The sequence below is a fragment of the Staurois parvus genome, unplaced genomic scaffold (assembly GCF_062004578.1).
Source record: "Staurois parvus isolate SC_StPar_1 unplaced genomic scaffold, SC_StPar_1.0 ptg000239l, whole genome shotgun sequence".
NCBI classification, from domain to species: Eukaryota; Metazoa; Chordata; class Amphibia; order Anura; family Ranidae; genus Staurois; species Staurois parvus.
The window spans coordinates 3,006,423-3,022,884 of NW_028318035.1; the positions used below are offsets into that span (position 1 = coordinate 3,006,423).

At 41.7% G+C, this 16,462-nt stretch overlaps 1 protein-coding gene across 1 annotated transcript in view; it reads right to left on the reverse strand.

Annotated features, from left to right (window-relative positions):
• Positions 1-3,145: 3,145 nt before the first annotated feature.
• The window catches only part of GPR132 (G protein-coupled receptor 132), a 40,872-nt gene continuing 27,555 nt past the window's right edge, over positions 3,146-16,462 (reverse strand). The window contains exon 2 of the mRNA XM_089680314.1: positions 3,146-4,414. Within this exon, the coding sequence (XP_089536440.1) occupies positions 3,299-4,405 (1,107 nt within the window). The 5' untranslated portion in view covers positions 4,406-4,414 and the 3' untranslated portion in view covers positions 3,146-3,298. The remainder of the gene's footprint in view (positions 4,415-16,462) is intronic.

A 16,462-nucleotide genomic window follows, 5' to 3' on the forward strand; every position in this document is an offset into this window, starting at 1 on the left:
GACAGTATATGGCTGCTATGACCAAACACTGTTATATGGGAGGAGGTCACATTTCACCATATCCAGAATTGGTAATGTCACTTGCTGTGATGGAGAAATGAGCTTCAGGGAGCGTTAGTGAAGTAAGTGAGGGAAAATCTCTGTAGTGGCTACACAAATAGCAGTAAAAACCTGACATTGTAACTAAAACTAAAAGGAAGGTTTTGTCAGGATTTGTTCTTTAATAGCTCAGGAATTAATCTGACACTGGAACACCACTGACTAGTTCTTGATGAACACTGTGGTAGCCAATGGAATATGAACCATAAAGTATTATATCAATAAAACACTGTAGCACAATGGTGAATTAGTTAAGGCCTCTTACAATTGGGGATTACCTGGATGATACCTGGAGATAAGCCGCACTGCTTACAGCACTTTAGTGATAACTTGCAGATGCCACCTAGCGACACGTTTCTGTACAATTAAATTGTGTCTTTTGTGTGATCTAAACTTAATTTATTGGAAGGACCTCTTACACTTACGTCCTTTGAATTATTCTGTCAAGCTACTGGTCTGTTGAGGGGTCAAATATGCATGATCTATAGTTCCCTTATTGATCTGATTGCTAAGCTGCCTTATATGGTCCATTGGGAACAAGACTTTAAATATATTGAACTGACTGAATGGCAGGTCATTGCCTATGCTCTGTCCAAAATCTCTACTAATAAGACATTGATAGATTCCAATTATAAGACACTCCTCAGGTGGTACCTGGATCCCACGCAACTTGCAAAGATGCATTCTACTGCATAGCCTGCCTGTTTTCGGCATTGTGGACAATTAGGAACCATGTACCATATCGGGTGGCAATACCCCACAGTGTATAGATTTTGGATTTGGATGTTCAATTTCATTCATTCAGTGATAGGAGTGAATATTCGTAGATTACCAGGAGCAGCCCTTTTTCAAAAAGTTCCTCAAAAAATCAACAAAACCAATCCTCTACATACTCCTAGCTGCGAGGATCATTATTGCTAAACATTGGAAACTATTGGTGGTGCCACTTGACTACATTAAAAGTAAATTGAATTGGATCATGACTAATAACAAACTTACCTGCATGCTTTATAAGAGAATGATGAAGTTTGATAAAAATGGGACCCGTAGATTCAATACTTATCTGTCTCCTAGCAGGGCCTTGGTTAACCCTCTTCTATTTCCTTTTCCATTTCTCTTTTATTATTTTTCGTTTCTCCTCTTGTTTCTTCCTTTTGTTTCTTAACTTGATTTTTCTTCTAGTACCTGACTACTGGCATGGTCATGTTCTCAGGTACTTAAATACTAACTTTTCTCAATAGTATCATGTGTTCTGAAACAATGACAATGATTGCTGTTTATCCCTTTTATTAACAGATTTTGCTAGAGGGATTTTGGTTCCCATATACAGGTGAAACTCGAAAAATTAGAATATCATGCAAAAGTTCATTTATTTCAGTAATGCAACCTAAAAGTTGAAACTAATATAAGAGATAGACTCATTACATGCAAAGCAAGATAGTTCAAGCCGGGATTTGTCATAATTGTGATGATTATGGCTTACAGCTTATGAAAACCCCAAATCCACAATCTCAGAAAATGAGAATATTGTGAAAAGGTGCAATATTCTCGGCTCAAAGTGTCCCACTCTAATCAGCTAATTAAGCCATAACACCTGCAAAGGGTTCCTGAGCCTTTAAATGGTCTCTCAGTCTGGTTCAGTAGGAATCACAATCATGGGAAAGACTGCTGACCTGACAGTTGTGCAGAAAACCATCATTGACACCCTCCATAAGGAGGGAAAGCCTCAAAAGGTAATTGCAAAAGAAGTTGGATGTTCCCAAAGTGCTGTATCAAAGAATATTAATAGAAAGTTATGTGGAAGGGAAAAGCGTGGAAGAAAAAGGTGCACAAGCAGCAGGGATGACCGCAGACTGGAGAGGATTGTCAGGAAAAGGCCATTCAAAAATGTTGGGGACTTTCACAAGGAGTGGACTGAGGCTGGAGTCAGTGCATCAAGAGCCACCACACACAGATGGATCCTGGACATGGGCTTCAAATGTCGTATTCCTCTTGTGAAGCAGCTCCTGAATAACAAACAATATCAGAAGCGTCTTACCTGGGCTAAAGAAAAACAGACCTGGTCTGTTGCTCAGTGGTCCAAAGTCCTCTTTTCTGATGAGAGCAACTTTTGCATCTCATTTGGAAACAAAGGACCCAGAGTATGGAGGAAGAATGGAGAGGCACACACTGCAAGATGCTTAAAGTCCAGTGTGAAGTTTCTGGGGAGCCATGTCATCTGCTGGTGTTGGTCCACTGTGCTTCATTAAGTCCAGGGTCAACGCAGCCGTCTACCAGGAGATTTTGGAGCACTTCATGCTTCCTTCCGCAGACAAGCTTTATGGGGATGCTGACTTCATTTTCCAGCAGGACTTGGCACCTGCCCACACTGCCAAAAGCACCAAAACCTGGTTCAATGACCGTGGGATTACTGTGCTTGATTTGCCAGCAAACTCGCCGGACCTGAACACCATAGAGAATCTATGGGGGATTGCCAAGAGAAAGATGAGAGACATGAGACCGAACAATGCAGAAGAGCTGAAGGCTGCTATTGAAGCATCCTGGTCTTCCATAACACCTCAACAGTGCCCAGGCTGATAGCTTCCATGCCACACCGCATTGAGGCAGTAATTGCTGCAAAAGGGGCCCAAACCAAGTACTGAGTACATATGCATGCTTCTACTTTTCAGAGGTCCAATATTGTTCTATGTACAATCCTTGTTTTATTAATTGCATGTAATATTCTAATTTTCTGAGATTGTGGATGTGGGGTTTTCATGAGCTGTAAGCCATAATCATCACAATTATGACAAATCATGGCTTGAACTATCTTGCTTTGCATGTAATGAGTCTATCTCATATATTAGTTTCGCCTTTCAAGTTGCATTACTGAAATAAATGAACTTTTACACGATATTCTAATTTTTCGAGTTTCACCTGTATGTGTGATATAAGGTTTAATTGTGCATTTTTTCCAAACATTGTCTATGCAATTTATGATTTACCTGTTTGATCACCTGAGAGCTTTGTATCTCTTCTTTCTTTGTACTTTAATAAAAGATTGGAATTAAAAACACTGTAGCAGATTTATTGAGGCATCAAAAATGTACATTACAAAAACCTGCATAAAAGAAGACAATAAATAAAATATAAATACACATAAAAATTTTGAGTATGACACATATAGCCTTTTGATTTAATGTTTTGACCCTACTCCCAGTCAATGGGAATAATATCTGTCCTGCCGTGTGTCTATTATACCAAGCCCACTATGTGTCGAGCAGTCCTTATCCAAATGCAGGTCCCGAGAATTGTGGTTATGCGGGTAAATACTGTTGTCACTTCTGGTGTTAAGTGATAATTGTCTTCTCCAAATCCTCATGGCTCTACAGATGTCCTTCCTGACATTTTCACTGACCAAGACGTAGATAAAAGGATCAGCAATGCTGTTTACAGTCACAAGACAAAGGAATATAGAATAGGCTGTGTAAATCTTTTCTTCAAAACCACAGAAGTTTTCGCCTTTTAGGAAATATGCAATTCCTCGTATAAGCAACACCACATGGTACGGAGCAAAACAGATCATGAAGATGATAATGATGGCAATGGCTAAATACTTTACTTTGTTTTTTTGCTGACTGGTGAAGCTGCCACTTGTCTCAATCCTCCTTTTGATGACGTAATTAGTGTACATCAAAGTCAACAAAGGGACCAAGAAGCCAATAATGAACCTGGCAACATAAAAGTATGCAATATGTGAAGGTACTGGCAAGGTTTCAAAGCAGGTGGTTTGGTTTCCTGTTGGGTCACCATCACTGAGCCTGAAAACAGGGGCATGGATCAATGCCACCACACTGCAGATAGTGACAGTGACACCAATAGCAATTTTCTGGCGCCGAACCCCTCTGGACTCCAAAGCGTATTCCACAGCCATATAACGATCCACAGAGATACAACACAAGAGGAGAATGCTTATGTATATATTGTTGAAGAATATAAAGCCTGTAATCTTGCATGCCAATGGGCCCCATTTCCACACATGGCCATTTTGTACATAGTGGATCCAAAGTGGTAGAGTCCCAAGATACATGATTTCACTTAAGGATAGGCTGAACAGATAAACTGCCAGAACATTCTTCCTAAATATTTGAAGAAGTGTCAACCACAAGGTCAAAAAATTAGCTGGCAGGCCAATAGCCAGGACAATGCTGTACATGATAATGACAAAGAACTTGCTGTCTTCATATGGTGGATAGCACTGTGGCTCTGTGATCGAGCTGTTGGATGAGTTCACCATTGTGAGGGTTAGATTCCAAGGAACATTCATTTTCAGCTACTGGAAAAGAGAACATAACAGAAACCAATATTACAAAATCTGAAATCTTTAGAAATCCACTAGAGCTAAAGCCATGAGAAAACCCCCAAATGTCCCTGTACTAAATATCAAACTGTGGTTAGCACAAAAGCCTAAGGCCTTATATACACTGGGCATAAAAAATACTGCTTATACAGGAATTTGACATTTTTTTCTTTCAGCATGTAGGAGCAACACTATGTTAGCCTATGTGTCCATGCACATTTTGGCGTTTACAGGTGCATTTGGAGAGGAGCATTTACAGGTTTAACAGTTTCCCAATATCCATTAAACCAGAGCACCAGATAGCTGCATAAAATCATAACAGGTTAGAATTTTATTAAAGTGACCCTGTTAGTTGCTTAACAAATTCCAAACAAAGGTTCCCTGCAATAGAAGAGAAAGAACTATTATACTCACTTCTCTGGTAGCCTGTGCCTCCTACCTTCCCAACATATCTGCTCTGCAACCTCTGTGACTGTGGAATTTTGGATACCTGTGTCCCCTGTGATAAATCATCTTACCCCTACCCCACCACAGGACACAGCAGTAATGTAGGGGTTGATGGATAGAACCATGGTGTGCAGAGCAGGACACAGACATACAACTCTCTCGGAAATTTCAAACTCTAAAGAGGCTGCTAGAGGTTACAGAGCCTAAATAAAGAGATTCTTGCCATGTTAGATTTTAGTTTTGATAATTATTGGTTTAAGGTTTATTAAATATTGTTATGGTAAAGCTGAATCATCTGAATGTCTGCTTTAATGGCTTTTGGGGATTTACAATGGGGTTGATTTACTAAAGGCAAATATACTATGCACTGTAAGTGCAGTTGCTTCACAGCTTAGTAAATGAGGTAAGCTTCACTTTGCAAAGAATACCTGATCGCATGCAAGGAAAAATTAAAAACAGAATTTTTGCTTGCACATGATTGGATGATAGAAATCAGTAGATATTCCCCTTATTTCAGAGCTTCCCCTCAGATTTAGAGCAACTGCACTTGCAGTGTACAGTATATTTGCCTTTAGTAAATCAATCCCAATATATTTCTTTTACTTCTGCTGAGATTTAGTGTAGTAGATTAGAAATGATAGTTTGGCCAGAGTACTGAAAATATTCAGGAAACATTCAGCAACATATGTATCTATAACATCTACACCAGGCTTATTTAGAATTATTATAGAGCAGAATTCTTCAACATGGATAACAATCAAATGCTATGAATAACAAAGTGCCACCAACAAAGCATAGACGTGAATGGCAGCCAGATAGGAGTTTGTTTGCTCGTTGTATAGACCAGTCTTTTTCAACCAGGGTGCCATGGCATCCTGGGGTTCCTTCTGGGTTCTTCAAGGGTGCCTTGGTGAAATGGCTAAAAATTTCCCCAAATTGCCTACCTTTTCATTATACAAAGCCACAGGTTTGTATTATATAGCAGTAAAACTAGGACACCGTGCAGGCCAACCATCTGTGTCCTAACAAAGTAATGATGTCATCAGCTGACAAGGAGGACGTAGGGCACTCTCCTGCCCCTCTCCATCAGCACTGGGGTCACATTATCTGGATGAGGGAGAAAAACTGAGGGTGAACAGAAAAACTAGAATATAGGCAGTCCCTGGGTAACAAAAAGATTGGTTCTGTAGGTTTGTTCTTAAGTTGAATTTGTATGTAAGTTGGAACAGGTACATTTTTTAAATGTAATTCCAGCCAAAAATTATTTTGGATAGCATAGGGAAGGGTTTCATGGCCATGCAGTGATGTGGAATTGCTGACAGGTCCATCAGACAGTAGGTGGCAGCATGCGATGGGCAGCAAGATGGCCACCTGGCAGTTTCCAGGACCAGCGTGATGTCACATCATGCTGCCTCTGTTCTTAAGTATGAGTCTATGCAAGTCAGATGTTTGTAACACGGGGACTGATTTTACTAGTTAGTAGCAGTGTGCAAAGGTGTATTTGCTTTGTAGGAATAAATCAACTCCAATGTTGAGTGTCCTGCATCTGTGGATGGTGCAGGGGCGGACTGACAACTCATGGGGCCCCCGGGCAATAGGGGATCATGGGGCCCCTGTGTCCTTGCCCACACCCAAAAAAGCATATGAAAAAGCCAATGAAAGGTACCAGGGGCATCTCATGGGGCCCCCTACTGACTCCGGGCCCTCAGGCAGTGCTCGAGTGCTTGAATGATCAGTCCGCCCCTGGGATGGTGCATACATAAAACAATTAGTTTTATTTTTGGGGTGCCTCTAGATTGTGCACAATTTTAAAGTTGACTTGACTTGACTGAAAAAAGATTGGCAACCACTGGTTTAAAAAGCAGCTTAAAAAAAATGAACATCCTTTCCTTACAAATGACAATGCAAAGTGGCATCAGCATATTAGCACACAGAGATACCTGCCCACATCCACAGTTATTTTCCAGAAAGCCCCTATACCCAGTGTACTCTAATATGCAAATAATGACAGCTAATAGGAAGCTAACATTTGGTCACCCCCATGCCTCTCTGTTGGTGCATCAATGGTAAGGTTAACCTTAAACACCAAAGGAGAGGCTCAGGAAGTGGGAGGGAGTGGGTCCAAGAACACATTTATGGGTTGGTTTTAGGGGCTTATGGGTTGCACTACAACATACCTGAATAGATCTGCAGACAAATCTTTTACATAGTTGCAGTGGTAAAAGGTTCACTTTGACTATTTGGTCTTTACACAATAGGAAACAAATGATGCACTAAATTTAATTTCCAATAATAACCAATTATAAAACAACTTTTACTGTTTAGTTGGTTCTGAGCTCAGTTTCGTTGTGATGGATAAATGCATATCCTTCTCAATGGAGGAATGAGAGTTTGGAAGCAATAACCATGAGATGAAAACATGTAAACTGCAACAAGTTAGAGATAACATTCATAGTAATTCTACATAAACTATGTGACTTTAGATACTGGGGATATGGCTCCATCGGGAGTCCTAGTGACTGTAATTACTGTATACTTTTAAAGTGGAACCTTAAAAATAAGTGCCTGTTTGGTTTAAAATCCAATAATACACTGTGTCACCATGCTCTGCACATGCTCAGTTTCGGCACTGAGCCGCAAATATAGAGGCTGATTTGCTGACAACCTAAAGATTTACTGCTGCTCAGGGCTCTGGGCTTCAGCAAAATGGCAGCCTCCAGCAAGAAGTAAAACGAGCAGTGCTGGAGGCAATTTACAACACATACTAATTTTAGCCACATAAATATTAATGTAGAATGTTTGTTCCTTGCTAAAGAACAAGTTGTTATGAGTAAAGTTCCAGTTTAAGGAGAAATTGGGTGAATGCTATATAGAGCTGCTTTGGAAACATACAGTGAAGGAAATACGTATTTGATCCTCTGTTGATTTTGAATGTTTACCCACTCACAAAGAAATGATCAGTCTAAAAATCGAATGGTAGGTGTATTGTAACACTGAGAGACAGAATAGCAACAAAAAATTCAAAAGAAATGCATGTCTAACAAATTATGCACTGATTTGCATGTTCATGAGAGAAATAAGTATTTGATCCCCTTCACAAAACATGACTTAGTACTGAGCCAGGTAAGGTATAGCAGCCCCCTGCCCGCCCCTGTACTTAGTGTCCCTTCCTTGCAGAAAATACGCCCCTGCCGGCGGGCCGGATAAAAGGCTTCAGTGGGCCGCATGTTGCCCGCAGGCCGTTGTTTGAGGACCCCTGTTCTAGAGTCTCCAAAGGGGGTAGTGCTACACTTATTAGAGCCCTGCAAGTGCAGCAGCTGATAGATAATTATGAAGCCATTCCTATACAGATTCACTTTCCAAAGCTGATGAAAGTGTTTTAGAACTAGATTTTCTTTACCTCCTCTCCAGTTGTCAGTTGTCAGACAGAACAGAAAGTGGAGGACATCTCTCCAAATGGGTCATACAACCATTTTTTTAAACCTTCACCTGTACCTACACTACCAACTAAAGTGTCTCTACTTTCTTTTTTGGCTAAATTATTTTTAAGACAAAATTACAGGTGTTAGATAGGTGGAGTGGAGCCATAGCTGCCTGTCCAACTTTGTTTATTGGTTGCCCAAGCTAGATTTGGGGCCTAAAGTCCAACTCCAACCAATGTTTTGAATAAAGTATGGAAGGGTTAGAAAGTAGTTGGGTTCTTACTATCAGTTGTGTCTTGCCTTCACTTCCTGTCAAGACAGGAAGTGATAGGAATTTGCTCCAATGGGGACACAGACAAATCAAAGTAGTAGAGAAGGGAAGGGTTAAAACATCAATTTTTTTTTCCTTTTGTACCTGTCCTGGAGACAACTGTACCCTCCCTCATATCTTCTACATCTATGACAGGGACAGGAAGTGAGGACAAACCTCAATGGGGATACCAGCAGAAAACCCTGACAAATTTTACCTCCTACTCCCTCCATCCAAAAGTTAAGAAACAAGACTAAAGTTAGACTTTTAAAATGTATATTCAGTCTGTCACACCTCTCCAAGAAGGTATACATTATCAGCCCTTAGCAGCAGTGCCAAAAGCCAAATTTCTCCTGGTTTTTCATTTGGGGACATTACAAGATGGAACAGTAAGGAATTGGAATGACATTATCACAATATTATTTTTATATTAACATTAAAATGACATTGCTGTTTGTTTTAAATAGACAACCTTAATGGCAGCAGTTTAGTTGCAATTCAAATATTTTAAATAAAAACAAAATGATTACAGAACTCCTTTGAAGGATATAAAAAAAATCACTTTACTTGAAACTATTGGCCACATAACACCATTATCACAATTACAACCCACTCTGAAAAAAACTAATTAGGGCAAATGTAGGAATCTTTCAGGTGCATTCAGCTTGCATTTGAAATATTTTAGAGTTAGTTTGTAATTGTCTGTAACCTGTTTAATTTTTTTATTAAAAATTCTATTTGATGTTTTCGCACCACAAAGGTACATATAACACATAATAAATGCATAGGCCTTTTCCTATTAAATAGTTACATCGTAAGTCTGGCTGAAAAAAGACAAAAGTCCATCCAGTTAAAAAAAAAAACCAAAAGTTATAATCCTACACCCACAGTTGATCCAGAGGAAGGCAAAAAAACTCAGCAAAGCATGATCCAATTTGCTCCTGCAGGGGAAAGAAATTCCTTCCTGATCCCCCGAGAGGCAATCTGATATTCCCTGGATCAACTCTACCTATAAATGTTAGTATCCAGTTATATTCTGTGTATCTAGGAAAGAATCCAGGCCTTTTTTAAAGCAATCCACTGAGCTGGCCAGAACCAACTCTTGAGGGAGTGTATTCCACATTTTCACAGCTCTTAGTCCTCATGTACACTGGACATTTTTTACAGCGGCTGTTTTTGGCTTTTGATGTTTTTTTCTACAGCTAGTAAACCCCCCATCATGTTATCCTATGTGTCCATGCATACATAGACTGTAATCGACATTTTTTGGCTGGAAAAACCCCCCAGAACTAGTGGGTTTCTAGAGGAGTTTTTTTAGCTGTAAAAACGCTTTAACGCTGAAAAACACAACAAAACACGGTAAAATGTCGCAAGCCGGTATTTTTGGACTTTTTTTGTAAAAAAAAAAAAATGCTAAAAAATGCAAATGTGGAAAAAAGCCCCAAAACGCTAATGCAAAACCGCTAAAAAAAGCTGAAAAACCTCACATTTTTAACGTGACTTTACACAGCTAACGTTACCAGCGTTATCATAACGTCCCGTGTACATGAGGACTTACTGTGAAGAAACAGGTAGTTCATCACCCCAACTTACCAAACCTTTGAGAATGAAACTTGTTAAACCCAGATATTACACAGTAACATGTTTAACCACTTCCTGCCCGTAGCACATACCCATTTGTCCTCAGGTTGACGTGGTTATACCAGAGCCATGGCTGCAGCTGCAATCATAACTCTGATAGGTGTTTTTTTCAGGCCGAGGACTAGAAGTTCCCCAATCCTTTCTATGGCCTAAGAAAACAGAAGCGACAAGGATTTTGCCACTTCCAGTTTTGCTCAGATGTAAACAAGTCATGACTGGTTTGATCAGATAATTCTAAGGGTAAAGAGTACCGGTCACTGACCATGCTATCACAAGGGATGTTTTTCATCCCTTGTGATCGCAATAAAAGCGATAAAAAAAGAGTTAAAAAACTTTTTAAATAAAATGAATAATAAAATAAATTTTCAAGCGCCCCCACCCCCCCGTGCTCACGTGCAAAGGTGAACTCATACATAGGTCACGCATGCATATGTAAACTCTGTTCACACCACACTTGTGAGATATCACCACCAACATCGTTCTAGCACCAGACCTCCTGTGTAACTCTAAATTAGTAACCTGTAAAGGCTTTTAAAGTGTCACCTATGGAGACTTTAACCCCCCTGGCAGTATTCCCGAGTGTAGCTCGGGGTTACATTTCAGTACCAGAAGCGGTAACCCCGAGCTACACTCGGGATTACACTGCAGCGTTGACATGGGATCCCTCGAGCACTTACCTTGTCCTGCACTCCCGCGATGTCCCCCCTGCAGCATCCCTGGCCATCTCCTCCGGCCGATGCCGGCATCCGTCTTCTGGGTTCCGTTCCCTGCGAGCGTCAAGACGTACGGGGGACAGAATCGGCGGGAATTTCAAAAATGTGAAATTTTGACATTCACTCAGGTGTCCGTTTATGAACCAGCAGTAATAGATCGCTGCTCAGTTCTCCGGCATTCTCAGAGAACACAGTTCTCCTGTGAATGCAGTTTATGAAGCAGTTCTCCGAACAAACGCTGGAGAACGGTCTACAAACTCTGGAAAACGGCTGATTTTACTATAATCTCGTGAGATTACAGTAAAAGATCAGTTTACTAAGCAGAGGTAAATTATCTCTGCTTAGTTTGCGGTCCCTCCGATTCTCCAGCTCTGGGCTGGAGAATCTGGAGGGAGAACACAGATCTCCAGTGAAGGGCTGACATGATCTCCTGAGTGTCATAAACTGCGAATGACCAGAGAATAGCTGAGATCCGTTGAATCGCAGCTATTCTCTGTGTCATAAACGGACACCTTAATACACTAAAATCACATAGTAAAACATTACTGTATCAAACCATTTCACATACATTTTGAGTGCTTTGTCCTGCGCCCTGCCTGCATTTTTACTGTTCTTTCTGCCTGGAAACAGAGAAACGTCCATGGCGTCCAAAAAGCGTCCCTTTAGGTCAAAAGCGGTTTTGGACCAGCTAGAGAACAGCGATAGTAAATCAGAACCACTTGCAGAATTGAGCGAATGATTCGTGGGGAAATTTGTCATCAGACACTGAAAACAATTTTGTGACTGAGCTCAGTGATGTGCGAACTTGACACTCGTTCAAATTTCAGTGTTTTTGGTTTGATTACATTATTGAATTAAATTTATTATTATTATTTTTTATGATTATTTATTATACTATAGTTTATGATTTCGTGTTTCAAATTTTATCATACCCGGGATGTTTACTAGACTCTTGTTCGGACAGAATTCAGTGAGTTATTCCTAAGTATTACAGGCCTACAATAAAAAAACAACAAATTTCCATTGAAAACAATGTACCGCTTTGAGCACAGAAATACTGACATAATCAGACTGCTAGGGAGGTTAAGTTCCGTAGCTTGTCTCCATTCCACAGATGTATTTTTAAAGCCTAACATGTTAGGCATCTATTTACTTCACGTAACATCGTTATCTATATTTTACCAAACAATTGGGTAATCGGGTATTATGTTGTATTTTTGTGGAATAAAATTTCATTAAAGTGTATTTTTTTTTATATGTGTTTAAAAAGAATGCTGCACAGATACCATGTGACATAAAAATTGCAACACCCACAATTTTATTCTCTAGGGTCTCTGCCTAAAAATATATATTCTTTGGTGATTCTAACTCATTTTCTTAAAAAAAAATGCTGATTTTTACATGTATGATAGAAATGTCAGAATTGGTCTGGGGGTTAAGTAGTTAAATAGGTTAATGCCAAGGTACAGCAACAGGAAACAAGGAGCTGATTCTCACCTCTGAGCTGTTTTAAAGTGTTACTAAACCCCGGACCCTGCATTCACTATATCTAGTCTCCCACAGTACACACAACATGGAAATGCAATTATTTTAGTAAATATAAACTGCTACATATCTTTTCTCATCAGCAGTTAGAGCAGTCTTATGGCTTCTATCAGTGTTCAGCCCAGCACTAGCTAAAGCTTTTACGAGGAATTTTCTTTCTGCTCTAAGAGGATGCAAAACCCCTGACCTCTGTCTGACCAGTGCTGACTGGTCCTGTACAGATCACATGCACTCTCCCAAGAAAAATAAAACCTCTCTAACAATACACACCAAACTGAGCATGTGCAAAATACCTACCGTTCAGTCTGTCTTATCAGGAGATAAGAGGTGGTCACTTAAACAAAGGGAGGAACTACTTTCACACTGAGGAGTTTTTGAAGTGCCTTCGGGTTAAAAAAACGCATTTTTACCGCACTTTTGCCACGCTTTCTGAGTGTTTTTTAAAGGACACGAACCAAAAACGCTTCTCAGGGGCATTTTTAATGTGCTTTTCAAGTGTTATCCATTGACTTCAATGGCAATAGGTGATTTTGGGGCATAGACATACATAGGGAAGCATTTTCTTGAGCTTTTCAGGTGCTTTTTTGAACACAAATGAGCTTTAAAAACTCATCAGTGTGAAAGTAGCCTAAAAACTCCTGCTTGCAACATCTTCAGAGCTTGTTTGTTCAGTAAAAAAACACCCCAAAAAGGGGGGGCGTGTCCAAGATGGCGCCGGGAGCAGATGCATTTCTGAGAGCTCCGGCTCTCTGAACCCCTTTCCACTGCCATCCGGGGGGAAAACAGTCTCCCGCTGCAGATCCCCTGCTACCCGGACCTTACCTGACACTTGAGGAGGGGTACTGAGCAACTTTGCCCCTTCTCCGACCATCTGGGGCACGGCGCGGCTTGCGGCCTACCGCGGCGTGTGAAGCCGCGGTCTTCCCTGAATACGCGGCCGGGGCGGATCGCGACCGCGATCGGATCGCTATGTCGCCGCTCTGCTCCTCCGGGCTTGGAGACGGGTCGGATACTAGGACAGCCTGGGTGAGTCCCCCTCGTCCTCCCCGTGGCCCTGTAAACCGCACTAGCCCCCTGCAAAGTCCTAGAGGGGAACTGGAGATCGGTTTTGCTGTGGGGGTGGTGCTGGATGGGTGAAGAGGCTCCTTCAGTCCCCATTCTGAGTGGATGAATCAGGGGTGCCTGGGGCACATATGGATGGCTTCCACAAAGCCTGTACACCTGGCCCAGATATAACTATCCGCTTCTCCTTGGATGTACTATTAGAATGAATCTTATGTGAACACCCCCCCCAGTGGGGGACACATACACGTGCCAGGAGAGAATGCTTGAGCGACCTCCCTGGCCGTGCCACCGAAATATTTCTCTCGGCAAGTGGGCTTTCACACCATAGTATATTACTTCAATAGTCTGAAGGCGTTCTGGAACTCTTTGGACCACTCCTAGCAATGCACCGCACTCCCCGCACCAAACTAAAACATCGGGCCCAGCAGCAATCCCCCCCGCAGGGCCATGCCGCTAAATTGCTGCCTAGCCCACCTGAACCTGATGACAATACTCAGCTCCCGGGGGATCCTGAGTCTGATGGTGATAGTCAGCGGCAATTTCCGTCGGGGATAGTAGATTCCCTTGAACAAAATCCTGAAACCTTACTACACAAGTTCCGTGCTATAGTGCGAGAGGAGATTACCGCCGCCTCACGTAAATTGTCTTCTGATCTGACGAGAGGCTTAAAGGAGTTGGGCCTTCGAGCTCATCAATTGGAACAACGTATGGATCTGGCGACTACAGTCCTAGAGGGTCATGAACAGGAAGTGGAAGATCTGCATGCTGAGCTGGACACTTTGAAAGATAAGCTGGAGGATGCTGAGAATAGAGCACGTAGAGATAATCTCCGCATCCGCGGAGTCCCCAAGGCAATCACAGATTTGCAGGGTACTGCTACCGCTGTTTTCCAGGAGTTGGCCCCTGAGATTCCTCTGGAGCGGTTAGAGTTTGATCGTATTCATAGAGCTTTAGCTCCTAAGCTCCCGGAGGGCCCTCCCAGAGAAATTATCATTAAATTACACTTCTACCGCACTAAAGAACGCCTGCTGCAAGCAGCTCGGAGCCGTTCGGTTTTGGAATTTCAGGGACACTCTATTCATCTGTTTGCGGATTTGTCTCCAGTCACAATTGCCAAACGCCGTACTTTGAGACCCTATCTCCAAATTCTTCAATCGGCAGATATTAGGTACAGATGGGGCTACCCTTTCAAACTCTCATTCTCCTATCAAGGTCGTCAATTCCACACCTCGTCACCAGCAGATCTTCGACGCCACTTTCGGGAGCTTAATCTCGAGCTACCACATTCCCAGAGTGAGGAGGCTTCAGTCTCTACACGTCCACGACAATCCCAGCCTCCGCGTAAATCTCCTCCTAGTCAAAGTGGCTCTCAGGCCCTTCGATCTCTACAGGCCCAGCGTTTTCAGGAAGTCTCTGCGACTTGATGTTTAGAGGCTGCCTGCCATTATGCAGTCTCGTCATAAGGGGATTTCTACCGCCACTTCCTAGATTTAAATCTAGAGTTGTTTAAGGGTCTCATGACCTCCAGGTACTTTATCTCTTCCGATTAAGAGTAGATGTTTGTTTTCTCACAGATTGATCGAGATCTTCCTTGTCCTGCGAGTTTTGGACTGACCATTTACAGGTGTATTAGCCTAAGTTGTTTACATAATGTTTTTATATCTTTTTTTGATTAATGCCGAGTTATTCCGGTGGACTAACGTGTCCCCCTCGGAGTTGGCTAGCGGTATGGTTTTTTGTCCTGCCTGATACCCAGCTTCTATGTGGGTGTTTCACCCACAGTTAACTGCTATGATGTTTGACTTAACCTTACTGCTCCACAAATATAATGTTTGTATATCAGATGTCTCTTTGTTTTCTTCTTTCTTTCTCTTTTCCTTTTCTTTGTCTTTTGTCATGTGTATTTTCGTAAATTTTTTTTTTTTTGGGGCTCCTGGGGATCACGGTGGATTTGATCTTTTGTCTTTTAGATCACCATGTCGTTGAACTGGTTATCATTGAATGTCCAGGGGATGAACTCTCCGCAGAAACAGGTAAAGATTTTTAAGTTTCTTCGGGCTCGTCAAGTTGATATTGCTTGTTTGCAAGAAACTCACTTTTCTACTACTTCCGCCCCAAAATACTTTGATGCTCGTTATCCTCAGATATTTCAGGCTACTGGCCCCACTAAACAGAGAGGTGTTTTGGTCGCCTTCCATAGTAAAACTCCATTTGTCTGTGTGAGGCGTATTGCTGATCCTAATGGCAGATACCTTCTGCTTCAGGGCACGATCCACGGTATTGAGGTTACCATAGTATCCTATTATGCTCCCAACGTTAACCCTGGACCTTTTCTGTCACACCTTTGTTCTCTCCTGGCTACACATCAACGGGGTACTCTTTTGATGGCAGGGGACTCCAATTTAGTGTTAAACCCTGCGTTAGATAAATATCCAGCAGAACGCTCTGACCCTTCTGCATCAGCAAGGTCCTTTACCCGTACGTTACGTACCCATGATCTGGTGGATTTATGGCGTGAACTTCATCCTAGGGGGATGGATTATACCTACTATTCTCACCCTCATCATTCTCACTCCAGAATTGATCACGCTTTCGTATCTCGTAAACACCTTCCTTTGGTTCGTTCTATTTCTATTCTCACGGTACCGTGGTCTGATCATGAGCCTATTTTGGTGGTCTGTCGACCTCTTCTGAGTAGGCCGGCCTTTTCTTCGTGGATAATGAATGACTCCTTGCTTTCGCTGAAGGAGATTCAGGCGGAACTCCATCGCAAATCTCAGGAATATTTTCAATTAAACTCGGGTTCTGTCTCTTCCTCAGTAACGTTATGGGAAGCGTATAAGGCAGTCCTTAGGGGACATATTATCCAGATAGCTTCAAG